Source organism: Labrus mixtus, chromosome 13 (genome assembly GCF_963584025.1).
Source record: "Labrus mixtus chromosome 13, fLabMix1.1, whole genome shotgun sequence".
NCBI classification, from domain to species: Eukaryota; Metazoa; Chordata; class Actinopteri; order Labriformes; family Labridae; genus Labrus; species Labrus mixtus.
This window is the reverse complement of record NC_083624.1, coordinates 4,480,552-4,497,821: the sequence shown is the minus strand read 5'-3', so window position 1 is coordinate 4,497,821 and position 17,270 is coordinate 4,480,552. Positions and strand designations below refer to the sequence as shown.

The window sequence follows — 17,270 nt, the reverse complement described above, 5'->3', positions numbered from 1 at the left end:
GTAGAGATTAATGACAAATTCATGACATGTATTGTAACAGATTGCACAGAAATGAGCCCTATCCTCCAGCAGGACACTGACTGCATCTGATGCTGGTGCATTCATTTCATTTATTAACTGACAGCTCACATACAACACTTACAGTTCATTTCTCGAGACAAGGCCAGACTATTGATCGCTCTGCTACTGATAAATAAAGCTTGACAGTGTGCTCGTTATTGCAGCTTTAGTTCTACAGTTAGATGATTTACACTAACACAACCCAGTACATTAAAGAATTCATTTTAAAACACTAATGATCACTTTTCAGACTTGTAGAGGGTCAGCAACAGATCACATTTCTTACCTCCTGATGACCTACGAGTCCACCATGCAACTGGAGATCCTCTGGTGGGTGGGTTTATTACTTACTATTCCTCGGACTCACCCAAAAAACTAAAGGTGACTAAAGCCTTTTCTGCTCGGGGAATCGGGGCCCGAAGTTGTGGAATGACCTGCAGGAGGAGATCAGGGAAGCTAACACACAGTCACTTTTAAAAACTCACTATTCTAGACTTTCATTTTATTGATTTTTTTTTGGTTTTATTACTATGTGTTATATTCCTTCAACTGTTGCTCATTGGCTTTTAATTGTATGTAAAGTTTTTTGTAACATGTTTTAGAAGTACTATACAAATATAAATATTATTATCTTGTTGGGGTCAAACTTCAGAAGAGGTCTTAAAGTGATCAAAAGTACAGCCATTACTCTTTTAGAGCTTTTAGTAAAAACATGCAACAAACTTGATTGATTCAACTGAAATAAGAAAAATAACCACCAAACAAAAACAAATGTTATTCTTTATATTTATTGATAATAAGACCACTGATGGTGACTTAGTCAACAGTAGACAGCAGGGTGAAACAGTTTGAGTCTGGCGACCCCATGTGTAAGCTGGATGATATTACAATTTAGTAAATTACAGAACAATATCAGTTCAGGGAAGGAGGGGGGGAAAAAGAAGTTATAGAAGAGTGTTGGAAAAAACATACATTCACCAAATAAATGTACAGCTTTAAAAAGCAATTTGAGCAGCCACAACAGAATACTGACCGAAAACTGAAAACAACAGGATCAAAAAAATGAAACTCTCTCTCTCTCTGTCTCGTACACACTCACACACCTTATCACGGCGAGACTAACACTCCAGGTTAAGGACGTAATCAAATAAAGACATTCACACACGCACACCGAGAGAAGAGATCAAAATCACTTAGTGAAACTGTAAACTTAATGCCAACCAAAAACCATAATAAATATTCAGCCAAATTTAAACAGCTACAAGTTTCATGTTTACACTCTAACTAAAACAGTAGCCACAATTATTTTTTCAGTGCGAGTTTTTTTTTCTACAAACTATCAAACGAATACAGATTATAACAGCACAAGAGTGCAGAATCAAAACGGTGACACGACATTTTCTACTCATTAGCATATTAGAGATTATGAGAAACATTACATCATAAAAATTACATTTCCAATAAATATCTACAGATGATGATGATGATGATGATGATGGCATGGTGATTACATACGTAGAATACTGTAAATACCAGATGAACACTGTTCAGATCTCTCACTGTACAAACCGCTTTTTTGCATTTTTTCCACCAGAAGAAAACAATTCATAACCGTCTTGATTTGATACGACCCCTGACAGGCTGAAAATCTGTTTCACTGACCTCTTCTGGGGGGAAAATTACACATGAAATCCTTGTTTTGTTTCACCTGTATTCACAGGTAAGTGACGTCAGCCGCACCACTATGTCATTGCAACATGGTGACAACTTTAACCTGCAGATGTTGGCAAAAAAAAAAAACAACAAGATTTTCATCTGCTGTTAACGGGCTCTTCAAAGCTAAATGTTTACATTTTGGAATTTAGTGCATTTTTTTTAGAGGTAACACAAGAACTATGACATTTTTAATGTAACAATATGCCTCAAACTAAGTGCATGTTTGATCTTCAAGTTGTGTCCTGAACTCCCCCCCCCCCCCCCTTGTATAAACTTTGCCAATGTTTAAATTCCAGGGCGGACAGTTTTTGTAACTTCTCAAAACGTACAACTTGATAATTAAGGCCACACTTCAGGCATATGTTGGCGAAAGGTGTGAAAGTTGGCAGGATTTTTAAACTTTCACCCTCTTTAGTCTTTAGTTTTCAGTCTTTGATTATTTCTTTGCCACTTTTCATTCGTCCGCTGAGTGAAATACTATGAAGAAGTTTGAGGACACAAAGTAGGAGAGTGGACCACTGCTAGTATTTAACGCTGGCTGTTCCAAACAACTTTAAACTTTTGCCTTTAGACATGTTGAGCTGATACGTTTTAAGAACTTTGTTTGAAACACATGAACCTAAGAGAACATGAAACGTGAAAGGCCCGATTGGCGGCTCACAACTTCATTTTAAAACCGCTAAATTTAATTCCAAAATCATTTAGTTAAGATGAAAAATCTATCATGCTTGAAAAGCTTTGAGGAAGAAAATTTAAGAAAGTGCTCATGCTCACAGTTTACTGAACTTTGAGGAGACTACTAGTGATATTGACCAATAGAAAGTGATTGCTGACCAGGATGTGACCCTTTGACCCACCTTTAGGTGACAGATTGGTAACATTGAGGGCCCATCTGTAGAATATTAGCTTTAAAATGTTGCATGGTCGGGGACTCGGCCTTTTGTCGACAAAATGATGTCAGTCTACTTTCCTCTCACCACCGCTCTAACGTGCTCGGTGATTGGTAGTTTCTTCATGACCATTCTTCAAGTTGAATTTGATGACAGATTCGTTCAACAGCTACGTTTGTTTGTTTCGTTTTGCAGGATTTTCAGATTTCTTTCTCGCCAATAAAGAATCGAGGGTACATCAAGTAAAAAAAAAACAAAAAAAACAGGCTTTGTCTTAAGCTTAAAAACTCTCGAATGATTCCAACACTTCTTTTCTTTGTTTTCATATAAATGATCATCCACAGAACGCATAATCAGTGTGCATGTCACAACCATATTAATAATATACAATGATAAGCAATAGCAAAGTCAAATGCAAAACTAAACCTATCTATTAAAGTACTTCCAAGCTTTAGTTTGTGTCATTCTGTACAAAGAAGTGCAGTGTTCCTCTTATGACGCTGGATGAAACATGCTGTAACCAACAAAAGAAGTCAAGCTGCACCCTATCTGAGACCATCACCACCGACGACTGTAGCGGCCTGTTTTCAGGTCTGAGATATGTGCTAATGAGCAACTTCTACATCAAGCAGCAGTGGGATGTGGTGTGTTGAACGCTTTGATGCAACAGCAGTGAGTCAAGGAATGGTGCTTTACAATAAGATACAACAAGATTTTACATGAAGATCGGGCAGAGAGACGCAGGAGGTGAATTCTAATTCAGATACGTGATGGGAGTTTCAGGAATTTACTCTTGTCATGTGTCGAGGCTCCTCGTCTCTTCTTCTCTGCATCTCCCTGAAATATAACACAAGGAAAAATAGTTAATTGTGTATAAATTGCACATGTAGCCATGCTTTTGGGGCCACTTGGAGGCAGTAGAACAAAATGAGACAAAACATTAAAGTGCTATCACCTGAGGCCCGTTTCAGAAAGGAGGTTGAATAAACGCTCAGGCTGACTGACCTCTGAGTTGATTAATCCTCATGTGGGTTAGAGTAAGGGGCTTAGGGTTTCCAGTTTGAGAACAGATGAGTTTATTTCATTCAATAAACTCTGAGTAGGTTCACTCGGGGTTCAGCGTATGCTCCACGACTATAAAAAGGCAAAATTAATGTTGGCCTGATCCTACGATTCACCATGGCAACAGGTGACAAAAAAATAGGTCCTCGTACTTTAACCCTCTTGAATTAAAAATCCTCATGTGGACATGTGATGAGTTTGAACATACATTTAAAAAAAAAAAAAGCAAGACTCATGCAGCAGCAAAAGAGAGAGAAGTGGCGCAGGAGAAAACTGCTGCTCAAATCAACACTTAAGTGTGATTGTACTCTATTTATTTAGTATTTAAATCACACAATCTCAGGTCAAATCTGGTGGAATGGTGTTGATCCTACATTTATTTTAATTTAGTTGAACTCCAGTGGGTGAAAAGTTGGACTTGGAAACAGCTAGAAATAAAAATTTAAGACCAAACTAGACTCATGGTGGTAACTTACTTTAATCACATTTGACATATTAAATAAACTATATTTCATTGAGTGGCTATTATTGCTTTATCCCCAACATGATGCTGGTTTCACACACATCAATACCCTCTCTCATCTATTTCCTGTTTAGTTCATTTATTAGTCCTAATTAAATTAACATCTCCTGATGCAGCCCCATTCATCTAGAGGCCATGCCACATTCGACAAAAAAAAGGAGGTTTTATAGGCTATAAAAACAACCTGGATTTTTATACAGACAAACGGGGAGTCTCCACTAACATGCATGTGATACAAACTGAATGAAAGAGTGAGGACATGAAACCGCGTTTCCCGGCTCTGTAAGAGGGAGGAGCCGGAGAGGAACTCGGGGTTCAAAACCAGTTAAGGTTCGCAGACTCAGTTACCATAGTAACAGACTCAGAGCTTAGGTTACCTCTCTTTCTGGAACGGGCTTGAGTTACCCCCCTTTCTCAGGTTTCAGTGACCTCCCATTATGAAACGGAAAAAACTAGAGTTTCCCTCATTTCAGGGTTCACAGACTCTGGCTTTGCACAAAGTCTGCTTTCTGAAACGGGCAGAACAGTTGCACGTTCACACATCCATGTAACAAGTATTAACATTTGTATTTGTTTAGAGTTGTGGTTTTTGGCAAACTGTTGAATTGAGGTACAATATGTACTCTCCTATACATAAATTAAAAATTAAAAAACCTTTATCTTAACCTTACCGAGGGCAGGGTGTCTTGTGTGTGTGTTTTTTCTGCTTTTCTTTCTTTGTATTTGTCGTTTTTTTAATTTTTAAAAAATGTTTTTTTAATGCTATTTCTTTGCCAAAAATTGAAATAAAAAATAAGTTGAAAAAAAAAGATGTACTCTCCTTAGCTTGTTTTGTTCTTCACTAAGGCCCTGTGTCCACCTAGCTTTTTTTTCTCTTAAAGCCAGCGTGTATTTTCAATTGTTTTTTTTTTGTTTTTGCAGCTGCTTGAAGATCTTTTTATATTTCAGAACGGCGCTGTTGATGTCAGTGGTGGTCTTTTCAAAATGTTTGATATTCCCCGTAGTTTTGCCGCCTATGGATTCTGTCTGGTACTCACATCCTTTGTGCTCCAGCAGCCCTTCTCAACAGACTGTTGTCATAGAGACAGAACAGACGCGCTTCATGCAAGCACTAGAGTGCACAGTCGGCGCTTTTCGGCCCGGAAAAAAATGCTAGGTAGACACTGGGCTTAACTCCTAAGAGGGAAATATGACAGGTTATTTTTGTCTGTGCTTAAAGTCGTTAAAACACTTAAAAGCTGAGTGGAAAAGCAGTGGGTTTGTTATCAGGGCCTACACATCTTAAAATACACAAACACTTAATTAAAGTAATTTGAGTCTTGGTGTGTGTGGCTCTGTGTACACATCCCTCACCTGCCATGTCCCATCAGCTACACCATCTCATACTGATTGGCTGTGATGATCCTGGACAGACAGCACGCCAGCAACATGCCAATCAGCTGTAAGGCAAACACAGAGCTCTGGTTTATTTTGTGTTTTGGGGTTCAAACATACTTGTAGAAAGAGAAGAAAACGTTTGAACAAATGTAAGATTCATTTCAGTGAATCCCTGATGCAGCAATCATGGTGATACTGATATGTCCTTACATCCTCTGGCAGTGTTATGTGAATGAATTCCAAAGGAAGAAAAAACAGATTCAGAACATTTGAAATGTAATAGAGGTAAAGACACAGATGCTGCCAATAACACAACGGTTCAGTTCTGTTCAGATGTCTCAGTAAGCCATGACAGAGTGTCAGCGAGCCAGCGTTCACAGCCTAACTTATTTTATTATTCACACCTGTAAAACAACATTTTAGATATCTCATCAGGTGTCGACATCTAAGACACATTATTGAATGTCAGCATTTAACAAATCCTGACTAACATAACATCCAACAAGCTTACAAAACCTTTAGAATCAGAATCAAAATCAGAATCAGAATCAGCTTTGTTGGCCAGGTATGCTTAAATTAAACACACGAGGAATTTTACTTTGGTAAACTTTGCTCTCTTTGTACAAAGGTATAACATTAAATATCAACAATAAACACAAAAATAAACCAATAAGCAAAGACTAATATGCACAAGGCTGAATAAGATAATATAAGATGTGGTGATTAGTGCAAAGACGCTGAAGTAAACATGGTAGTTTTTACAGTATTTACATTAAAAAGTGTGCGTATATGATCATTTAAATTAAATATGATGTGGGTTAATGCTTATGCTAATTGTGCCAGCTTTTATTTGCACATATTCACTGACAAAACATTGACCTCGTTCAACTCTTACCTGAGAGAAGGCGATCCCAAACGTCACTCCGGCGATAATAGCCATGTTGGTTTCCATGAACGAAGTGACCAGTTCATAACAGCCCTGAAACACAGGGGGCAGGTTAGTCCGCAGAGGGGACAGGGGCAGATTATAATTGCAAATTAGAGGCAAAATGGATATCTGGGAGATGATCTGAGGCAGCGAGTTAGTGCAAAGAAGAGGGGGTAGGGTTTAAAGAGGTGAATGAGGACCTGTAATCTTCAGATTGGTGAGATAGTCAGGAAAAGAACAAAGACGTTTAAGAGCAGACAAACATGAAGTGATAGAACATAATCAGACACTGACCTGGTGGTAGACTTTGCTCGGAGCTACAGTGGAATTGCGGAGGTCGTCTAAGTTGCAGTCAGAGGAGTTGAAGCAGCAGCTGGCGGGAATGCCGTTAGATGGGTAATACACACTGCCGAGCCAGCTGGTGTAGTTATACACTCCACAGCAGCGCAGCTAGAAATAACAAACAGAAGAGGATTCAAACATAAGGATGGTATTATACACTTTTGCTACTGTCAACAAATGTCATCGAAGACCAAAACACAGATCTGAATGGTTTGTTTTTCTGGACCTCGTCTTTTGTGCTCAGCCCATACTGGTTCTAAAGTTCTAAAAGGAAGTTTTTTCTTGCCCCTGTAACTTCGCTAAATGTTGCTTGGTGCTGTGCTCATGATGGATTAACGTTGGGTCTCTGTAATAAAGTGATGAGTAAGGTCTTTTACCTGCCCTTTTTGTAAAGCGTCTCGAGATAACATTTGTTGTGAATTGGCGCTACACAAATAAAAAAAGATTGATTGATTGATGAAGTAAATCTTTAAGGAAGAATGTGCAACTTTTTAATCCAGTAGATGTCGCCCTTGAGCTCTAGCATGAAACCAAAACAAACTGCAGTTTGGTGACAACTCCGCCATACTAAAGCCTCCGCTCTCCTCCAGAGACGGACCTGCACTCACAGTCACTCGAGGGAGTTTACCACAAACTGCGGACAAAATTTTCCTCGGCTAGAGCTGCAATCACCTGTGGCCTTCATTCATGTGTGAGCTCAGGCTTTGTTTTCTTTTTTTCATCTATTCCTTGTCTTAAACAGCTTTTATACGCAAGGAAAGGAGTCGACTGTCCCGTCGGTGTAAACATGATGTAAACATGGCTCCGACAACAAGACAGCCAGAGGGACTCGTGCTTCTCTCTCATTGTAGACAGTCATGACTCAAAGAGATATTTACACAGGACATACTTCATTTCTGCTATATTTAAGTACATGTAAATATCCAACATTGTTCCTTTAAATAAGATACAAATTATTTTCTTTTTGATTGGTCTATAAGCTCATTTAACAGCTAGAACACTCGTCCTACAGCAGTATGAAGTGTGTTTATTCTGGACTTCTTTCAGCCATGGTTATAAACATATTTGGTGTAAAAGTGAGCTTTATTGGTGTGTGAGTTAGAATGACTCAAAATAAATAACTATGTCCTTGTTTATTCTAATGAAGGAAAATGTCAGCCCAGAATTTAAGTGTAGCTCATTAGTGGGTTTTTAACAGTTTTTGCATCAATAGAGCTCTATAGGGAAGAGAAATGAGCAAACTCAGACTTCAGCTACACAGGAAACACTTTTTTTTATGTAAAGGTAAGGTTTTTTTTTTGCGTGTCTGCTGCTGATGTTTTTGGGAGATCAAATGAAGGGGACTTACCCTGTGCTGGATGTTATCAACAGCACGGCTCGCCTCATCCTCAGCATTGTAGTTCAAGACTGCATCAGTGTACGTCCTGTGAAAGGTTCCCTTTATCTGCAGCGTGCAAACACAAACAACCGAGTTAACAGCATAAAGGGGGATTCACACAGTTCTGATGTGAGATTGACAAATATTTGATCTGACCTCGTGACGAAACACAAATCCAGAGATTCCGGCCACGAGCTCAGCGAGGAAGACCAGCGACAGAAACATGGCATACTACAGGGAGAGAGGGAGAATTGCATGGTTTTGTATGAAAATCCTCTACCTTTGTTGTGAATCATTGGCCTATGCCTGCACACTCACGCATGCATACACGCAGACACCCATACTCCAACACACCTACTTGACCACCATTAACGGAACAAAGTGCCCCTCAGCATTTATTGGATTTCTGATCCCTCTCCACAGGATATAAAGTCAACCATTACTCCCTTTATCATGTGACCTGAGGCTAATTATTAAGCATCCGCCACACTCTTGGCGCTCCCTGCAACATTACACCCCGCCCTGTCTCTTGCGGCATCTCACCAGCTTCAGCATCCATGGGCTTCCTCTGCAGGTGGCGAAGCATCCAAACAGGCCAAAAACGATGATGACGGTCCCGGTGCCAATGAGGACGTACGGGGCATTGGTGGAGTTGTCGGCGATCAGAGAGATGTAAGGGCCTAGCATCAACTTCCCCCATACTCCCACTGCCAGCAGGATGGCTCCTGTTATCTACAGGACGACGGTTGGATAGGAGCATGCAACAGAGAGAGAGAGCACAGGAAACAGCATGAAAGCATGGAACGGGGCCTTTATCTGTGCACTGCTGCAATATTACAAAAGCCGTGTGTTAGCAGTGTTGCAAAGGGGGGAGGAGGAGAAATGAGGATCAAGGTGGAACAAGAAAGGAGAGCAATTAGAGTGAGGGGTAGGAGACGCCAGACAGAAGACACACATTTATCTGTGAGTGCAGGATTACGATCACCTGCTTTATGAATATGACTGCACTCAGTCACACTCAAACGGAAAAGGAACGAGGCCACGTCAAAGAAGCTCTTTGATCCGAGGCGAGACGCTTCCTCCTGTTGCGCCTCTTTTAGCATTTCAAATGAAGGCTGTGGATAAAAGAGCGTGTTGTACGAGGCAGCTGAAGCGGCGTGTGTCTCAGCTGGGTATGTCTTGCTGGCATCGGAAAGAGAACGGGGAGTGGAACGGCTGCTGATGATCTGACTCGAGCGAGGGCCAAGTCATCATACTGCCCCGTTTCCTTCCAAGAGGAGCCGGCTCGCAGGCCTGCTGCCAGGCTCTCTGCTTAGAGACAGCACAGGCCTGTACAAGATGTCTCTGTGCACCCTAGAACCTCTCGAACTGCAGACACTAATAATCTCACTTACAGCAGAAAATTTGCCAATATGACTGCTCGGTTCCCTCCCTTAGTTATTAGTCAACAGCATCATAAGACTACTAAGCTTTTAAAGAGAAGGCACGTTGGACTTATGGATGATGCAGACTCGCCCGGGGAAAGATATTTAGCTGATCAGCTAGCTAACGTAAGCTATCCATAAACAGGCAACATTATTATAACACTGTAGTGCTATAGGAAAAACCTGACCGTGGTTTACAGGAAAAAAGAAAACTTGATTTGATTTATATTTTATATCAGCACTTTGTCTGTCCTTGGTTTTAAAGGGACAAAAACGTGATATTTACATGTCAGTGTTTCCCCTAGGTTTACAGCTTTGGGGGGGTGGCAGACGGTTCGGCGACACAAACACTTGAAGGAATCTTGGTGATCATGCGTTACTTAATGACAGCTGTCCTTTTCTAAAAATTTCTAAAAATAAATCTAAAAAAATAAATAAAAATTAACTTGACCTTCAAGGGGGGGCGGGCCGCCCCGTTAATATAATGGTAGGGGAAACACTGCATGTTCAAAAGCAAGCTGGCAGTGTGTATGGATAAGTGTTAATATATTAAAGTAAAATTATTGGACTAAACTGTTCAAATAGTTGTCTAAAACTAAAAGTAATGACTGAAACAATTAGCTAAATGTATTAGAGGTTACAGGAAATTAAAAAAGAAAATTGTCAAAATAGTTGAGATCATTTTGTTAGAATTTCAGAGTAATAATACTAAAATGAGCTAAATTTGTGCAGAATATTGTATTTGGATAAAAAGGTCAAATAATTAGAGGAGCGCAGGAAAAATACATTCCTGAATGCATAACAAACCACCACCCAAAAGTAGGCAGCAGAGGGAAACATCCCACGAGCTGAGGCATAAAGAGCGAGTCATGCCGTGTCACTGGATCAGAAGATCAGAGCAGCAGACCAGACTAGCATGAGTCAGCAGTTTTTTAAGCTAAGAAACTTTAAGAGTTTAGGAATTATGCCTGTGATTACAGGTGCATATATTGATGTTTTTTTGTATGTTAAGTAAAATAGACAATTTCCTAAGATAAAATCATTGTGATGCTTATTCTGTTAGCATGGCAATGGATTTTTTTTCAGTAGTGTTAGCATCAAGCTAACAAACTACTAAGATGTCCCGATCAACCTGTAAGAAATTGTGCCAACCCTGAAGAACACCAGGCGCCAATTGTTGCAGCTACAGATATTAGTCCCTTTTGGATTTCACAAAGTGAGAGCGGTTTGAAGATGTTCACAACAGCTACGGTTTGAAATGTGTGAACTTGGGGCGCTGGCGTGCGAGTGGTTACGGCGCACCCCCAATGTACAAAGGCTTTTAAACGGGTGGCCCGGGTTCATAACCGACCTGTGGCTCCTTCCCCGCATGTCTTTCCCCACTCTCTCTCCGTCTGATTTCCGCCTCTATAAGTAAATCTAAAAAAAAGAAGAAGAAATGCCTGAACTTGATCGTGTCTTATGCAAACATCCACGCATGAATTTACATAAACACTATGATGCACAAGGACACCGAGGGTGAGATGATAAGAAGGGTTACAGGAAGAGAAGACACACACTGAAACACACTGAGTGACAGCTCTGGGAGAAAGCATGAGATACAGCTGTATTATGAAATAGCATATTTCTGCAGGTTAAAGCTGCTACTAGGCTCTCATTTTTTTTTTTCAACACTCCAAAAGATGCTGGGCGCTGCGCTTTTTCTCCAGGTGGTCGCTTTCTGTTGCAAACGCTCTCTTCTAATTGAAAACAATTGAAAAAAAAAAACACTGGTGCTCAGAAAAAAAAACGCTAGGCGGACATGGGGCCTAAGGGTCGAAAGTGATTGACTTACTTTTGAGCCAGCCTCAAGTGGCACTCAAAGGAACTGCAGTTTTGAGCACTTCTGACTGCTTTCATATTTCAGCCCAGGATTTTGAAGCTTGAACCTTCTGCACAGATATAAAATGAATAAACTGAGGCATAAATGATACATTATAGTCTTTAGTAGTTGATCAATCTATATTGTTTCATAGTTCATATTAACCTATACCCAATTTAAAGGCTTCATATGTGATTTTTCACACTTAAATATAATATAAATCAAGTATATCCTCTGAAAATAACTCTGTAAGTCATGACTGTCTACAATGGGTGTAACACCCGAGTCCCACTGTCTGTGATGTTTTCAGAGTTTTCAGAGTCCTATCTTCAGTTTGTTTACATCGCCCGGACGGCCGGCTGACTCCTCCCCTCGCGTATAAAAGTTGTTTAATTGAGGGACTAGAGAAAAGAAGAATAACATACTGTACTCACTGCTTAACTGTGTTTCTAGATCACGCTCATTTCAGGTAAATTTACATGCAGTGTGAAGATACGAGCGTAATAAAGATCGCTAGCATTAGCATGCTAACACAACAATGCAGCGCGAGTTGTTTTGGTTTCATGCTGGTGCTCAAGGGCGACACCTGCTGGATCAAAAAAAATCGCATACAAAGCCTTTAATGTCTCGTAGTGTTGCGCTTTCAATCAACGATTATTTTCTTTTTTAATTTTCTGCAGCTCAAAACAGAATCTCCAAGTGTCTCGTTTTGACAAGCCGACAGTCTGAAAACCAATGATATTCTGTTTACTGCCATCTGTGATCAAGAGAAACTTCAAACCCCTCACGTTTGAGAAGCTGAAACCTGGACATGTTTGGCATTTTGCCCACAAAATAAATAAAACAGCTCATTCTGTTTCTGTGTACTCTAATCATCGCGGCTCTTACGTCCCGCCTCTTCAGCCGCTGTCTGGCTGAGCTCAAGGACCGCTGGCTGACCGTTACATTCGTCAGTAATGACTTTCCAATGTTTCTATCGCCAGCGATGCTTACTGCAGCAGCAGACTGTCGTTTCAGAGAACAGTCCTCCAGATGACGATGTCCTCGCTGTTTACGGCCTACATTTTTTTTCGGCAGCAAAAATGTCTGGACCTCGAAGAGAAGCGCTCGCATACAAATAAGGGAGAATCTTGTCAATGCTAAAGTGTTCATTTTCAAGTCAACGGGGAAATCAAGTCCAAGAAGTGGAGGGGGGGGGGGGGGGGGGGCAAGTCATCTAGACTTCCATGTCTGTTGATGAATGCCAAACAGCTTCAGACTGCTCCCTCTTTTCTCCTCCTTCCCTGGAGCCGAGCAGCCCCCCCCCCCCGCCCCCCACACGTTTTGTTTGAAATTCAATGCCACCATGGTAACAGCGCAGAGTTGAAAACAGGTCACCCCTATCCCCCCCCCTCCCCCCTCCCATGTCCCCCCCGCCGGCCCTAATAAAGAAACAGAAGGTGCGATGACAAAATATGCTCGCGAGGACACCACGCCGACTTCACCACCTGCTCTGCATTTATCTCTTCTGTGTGTGCACGAATGAAACGTATTGCCACATAGCTATTCACACTTGAGACATTATCTGCCAGGACAAGCTGATGACAGTGAATCCGACCCCTGACATTGAGGCAGCTCTCCCTCTCTTTGGAACTCTGTACAAAGTGTGAACCTCTGCGTGCGTCGGGCCTCAGGGTTGAGGAGGTTCACACGCCGAGCTGTGAGACACCCCATGCACTTTGCACGCCTGAAACCCGACGCTGTAGATGTAAAGGGAGCCCTGAGAGAGAGAGAGACAGTCCAATCCTGACTAAATATAAAACTTCATATCTAGAACACCTCGCAGGCCTGCTTACAGCTCTTCATGGGACACCGAGCTGAACTGCTGATTGTGGGTTCTGCAATTTTCTTTCCTCAATCTTAGGGGGTTACTTCTGGTTTTTGCAGAAGTCAAGTGGCTCTCTTTTCATTTCCTCCAGACTGGAATGAATGTCGAGGAGGACGACGATAAAAGTATTCCTCAGGTCCTAAACAACATTATTGACAGATAAATCTGTTCCACGTGTTCGAATTAGATTATTGCACCGTGACTATATCTGGCTGCTTCAGGACTCTAAAAGGAATGAGCCTTAGCCAATGATTACAGTTGAGATTTACGGTCAAAGTTCATCAAAATTGCTTGTCCACTATTTTGACATTTGTAGATTTATAGTCGCCTGAACAGACGCTAGATTATATTTCAAGACTCAGCTGGTAATCGAAGGGCAAACAAAGGCATATCAGTGAAAACCAAGAAGAGACGTTATTCCACTTCCCAAGCTTGTCTCAAAGTGATTTATAATTCTTTCTGAGTGATCTGCTCCTTTACTTCCTGAGGAGGCTTACAGAGACAAAGTGCCTGAATGAGAGTTCAAATATTGGCAGAATCTATTCTTTGAGTGAGTGTTGTTTAATGCTTTTGGCTTAGCATTGTAAGTGTAGCTTTTAATTAATAAATATCGAAGCAGACTTTTAAATATGCCAGAAATTTCATTGACCAGTTTAGTATTATTTAGGATTTGCAAACTCTAGGAAACTATGTCTTAGTGCAAATGTGGATGTGGAGCTGTCATTTTTATTGCCTGCTTTTATGTTCATGTGGACGTACGCCTGAAGAGGACCTCATATGATTGAGGGCTTGCCAGTTTTAATATTTATTAACTCTTTTTTTCTTTGTCAACAAAATATCTGAAACATCTGCAGATATTTTTTTCCCTGCATTTTTGCTTTTATTGATAAGACAGCTGAAGATAGACCAGATGTAGACATACATCATACATCATACATCATACATCGAGGAATATAGCCTATGGGGCGCCTGCTCTATCAACTGAGCTAAACCAGCGCCCCATCTGCAGTAATATTGATGTTTTTTTTTTTTTAAATAAGCAAAAACCGAAACCTTCTGATGGTCTGGCATCTGTAGAAATCATCTCAGGCTTTAGAAAGTTGATGGGATTTTTTGTTTGTTGTTCAATTAAAAAAAAAAATCAAAAACCAGTACAATGTTTGGCAGATGGATTGATTAAATAAACTGGTCGTTCTATCTTAAGTACAGAGCTGAACAGACTGGAAAAGAAACTTTAGGTCTTGTGAAACTCGACATAAGTGAAACATTTTAAGTAATAATAACCTGTAATAAAAGCAGTTTTAAGGTATTTCAGTTAAATGATATGATTAACTTTGAATCCCTCTCTGTAGTTTTCCCACAGGAACATTGGTTTTACTGCGAGTAATCTTTTAGGTCAGTCGCAAAAATCCCAACCTCTTAATGGGTAATGAGCTCCAATGTGAGGATTTGCTTCCTTTCTATTCATGAATGGATCAAATGCAATTTATTTGGTTCTCAGGCTTCTGATTAGACAAAAATAGACATTCAAATTGTATTACCTGATTATCTCCTGATCTAAAACCTAGAAACTTTGGCAGATTTATCAATCTTTGAAAATGACTGTTGGTAGTAGCCTTATGGTTACAATGCTGTTTATTCAACACTTTACAGTACAATCAAGGTTTTCATCTCAACATTCACTAAACATGATAATTATTTATGGCTGACTGGTATACTGTTATATTGTAATTACATTATATGGTTTATTTATTCATGGAAAATGTAAGGCACATTCAACATGTTCTACAGGGTTCCCACAGGAATGAACGGTTTAATGGGAGTTAATAAGTCATGCACATAAATGTTTACCTGTCAGAGGATTTGTTGTCTATCATTAACTGAACACATGAACTTCTGGCAGCTGGTTGGTCAAATATATATTTTACTGTCTAACGTCTTTCTATAGAAAAAAATAGAAAATGTTGGCAGCCTGACAAATAATGGGAAAAAATGAGTTAGTTGCAGCCCTCCCATTAATTCTAATTCTGTATATTAAACAACATTTTATGTTATTGGTCTCAACACTTACTAAAGTAATTTCCTTACAATTAGTTTATGTTATTAAAAAAAATAACCTTAGTGTTCCCAGTGAAGTAAACAGAAGTTGACAGACCAGAAATTATTAAAGTCATCTGAATTCAATTAACTATTGTAATTGACTGCTTATCCTCTCTTGGTGGATTTTAAAAGGTATAACTTTTATTTGCAGCCCTGCTTTCAATACAATGCTCTATAATACTAAATTAAGCAATGAAATGTGGATTTAACAACCAAAGTTTTAGTTTAAAATGTGATTGGACTTTTAATGAATCAATGCATTTTAACCAAGTTACATGATTCTCATTTGAATACTTGATGCATTATGTTTATAACCTGTGACACAGATGCATGTTGTTGTTATATGGGAGAATGAAGTGAGGGTGCAAGGTCCCTTTAAGAATCCCTGCACAGAACCCAAAATGTTCACTATGTGGTAAGAAAAATGGTCTTTAACGGGGGGCCTCATCAAACACACGAGGCCCGTAACGTCGGTCTCATCAAACGGTGATGTGAACATCCGCCACCGTGTTAACTGACAACAACCATGATGGTGTGTGTACGGTGTGTGTGTGTGTGTGTGTGTGTGTGTGTGTGTGCGTCCCCGCCACGACACTGACGCCCTGCCCGCAGCCACAATATGTTGCACCCGCAATGCAATTTACAGAACAGAAAAACATGAAATTTACATCTCAAAAACGGTAAAGAGTCTAAATACGATAAGCCAGCGGTGTATATCACTGTCGTATATTGAAAAGAACAGCACGAATCCGTCGATGATGCTTGCGGTGTGTGTCCACCCCTTCATTACAGAAATAAAACAAAAAACACAGCGGGGCGTCGGGATGGACTGTAATCACTGTCGGTGTGGTTTTTAAAAGAGAGATATTTGAAATGCGACATACCCAAAACACGAAGGAGTAAACGATGAGGAGGGTTTTAAGGCAGGTGATGACCGGTTTAGTCTCCATTCTGGTGCGAGCGTTAGACCCTCTGTGTGGTGATAACGGGGAGGGGAGGGGAGGGGAGAGGAGGGGGGGCGCTGCAACCGTGCGCCGGTGCAGCCACACAGCGTCACTGGAGCAACGCACTTTACGTTACAGTCAATAATAAATGGCATTAGCCTATTATTTATCATCGATTAACTCAACGTGAGGGGAAATGTATACAGTAAATGAACATAAAAATACAGAATTCTCATAGATAGAAATTCTGCACCCTCTATAGGCTACATGCACTTATCCACATTAATCTTAGTGTACAACATTGTCTTATTTATTTACACATTATCTAATCTTTGTATGGTGTGGGTTTTTTTGGAGCTTTATGGGCATACACATGTAAAAGGATGTCTTCTAATAGTCTGTAAAAAATATTTAAATATTCGTTTAAAGTCTTAAAGTATTTTATCCTTTTTGCTGAACAAAAAAACAAAAAATAATAAAAAAAAACAAAAAAACTGAAAACTGTAACCTCCACCATAACTCATTATTTATTAAAACTGCAATATAATAATAATAATGAATAATATGGCCATGATAACAAAGTGCAATAATCTTGAAAATGTGTGTATATATTCCACCTTCCTCTTATTCGTGTAAATATTTATTGTACCTATTATTGAAACCTTACTTATATTCCTATTCTATTTGATTCATATTTTTATTACTATATTTCTACTGCTATATTGTATATTTTGGAGCAACTGTAACGACCGAATTTCCCTCTGGGATTAATAAAGTATTTCTGATTCTGATTCTGAA

At 39.9% G+C, this 17,270-nt stretch overlaps 2 protein-coding genes across 2 annotated transcripts in view; both read right to left on the bottom strand.

The window, feature by feature from the left end:
• Positions 1 to 17,270, bottom strand: part of kbtbd7 (kelch repeat and BTB (POZ) domain containing 7) — a 100,550-nt gene that overhangs the window by 59,721 nt on the left and 23,559 nt on the right. The window lies entirely within an intron of this gene.
• On the bottom strand, positions 2,917 to 16,530 carry tspan7b (tetraspanin 7b). Its single transcript, XM_061053249.1, has 8 exons — positions 16,413 to 16,530; positions 8,820 to 9,008; positions 8,433 to 8,507; positions 8,247 to 8,342; positions 6,851 to 7,006; positions 6,524 to 6,607; positions 5,605 to 5,690; positions 2,917 to 3,503 (listed from the first exon to the last, which is right to left on the bottom strand). Exons 1-7 carry the CDS (start codon positions 16,476 to 16,478, stop codon positions 5,622 to 5,624), a joined length of 735 nt encoding a protein of 244 aa, XP_060909232.1. The 5' UTR covers positions 16,479 to 16,530; the 3' UTR covers positions 2,917 to 3,503; positions 5,605 to 5,621.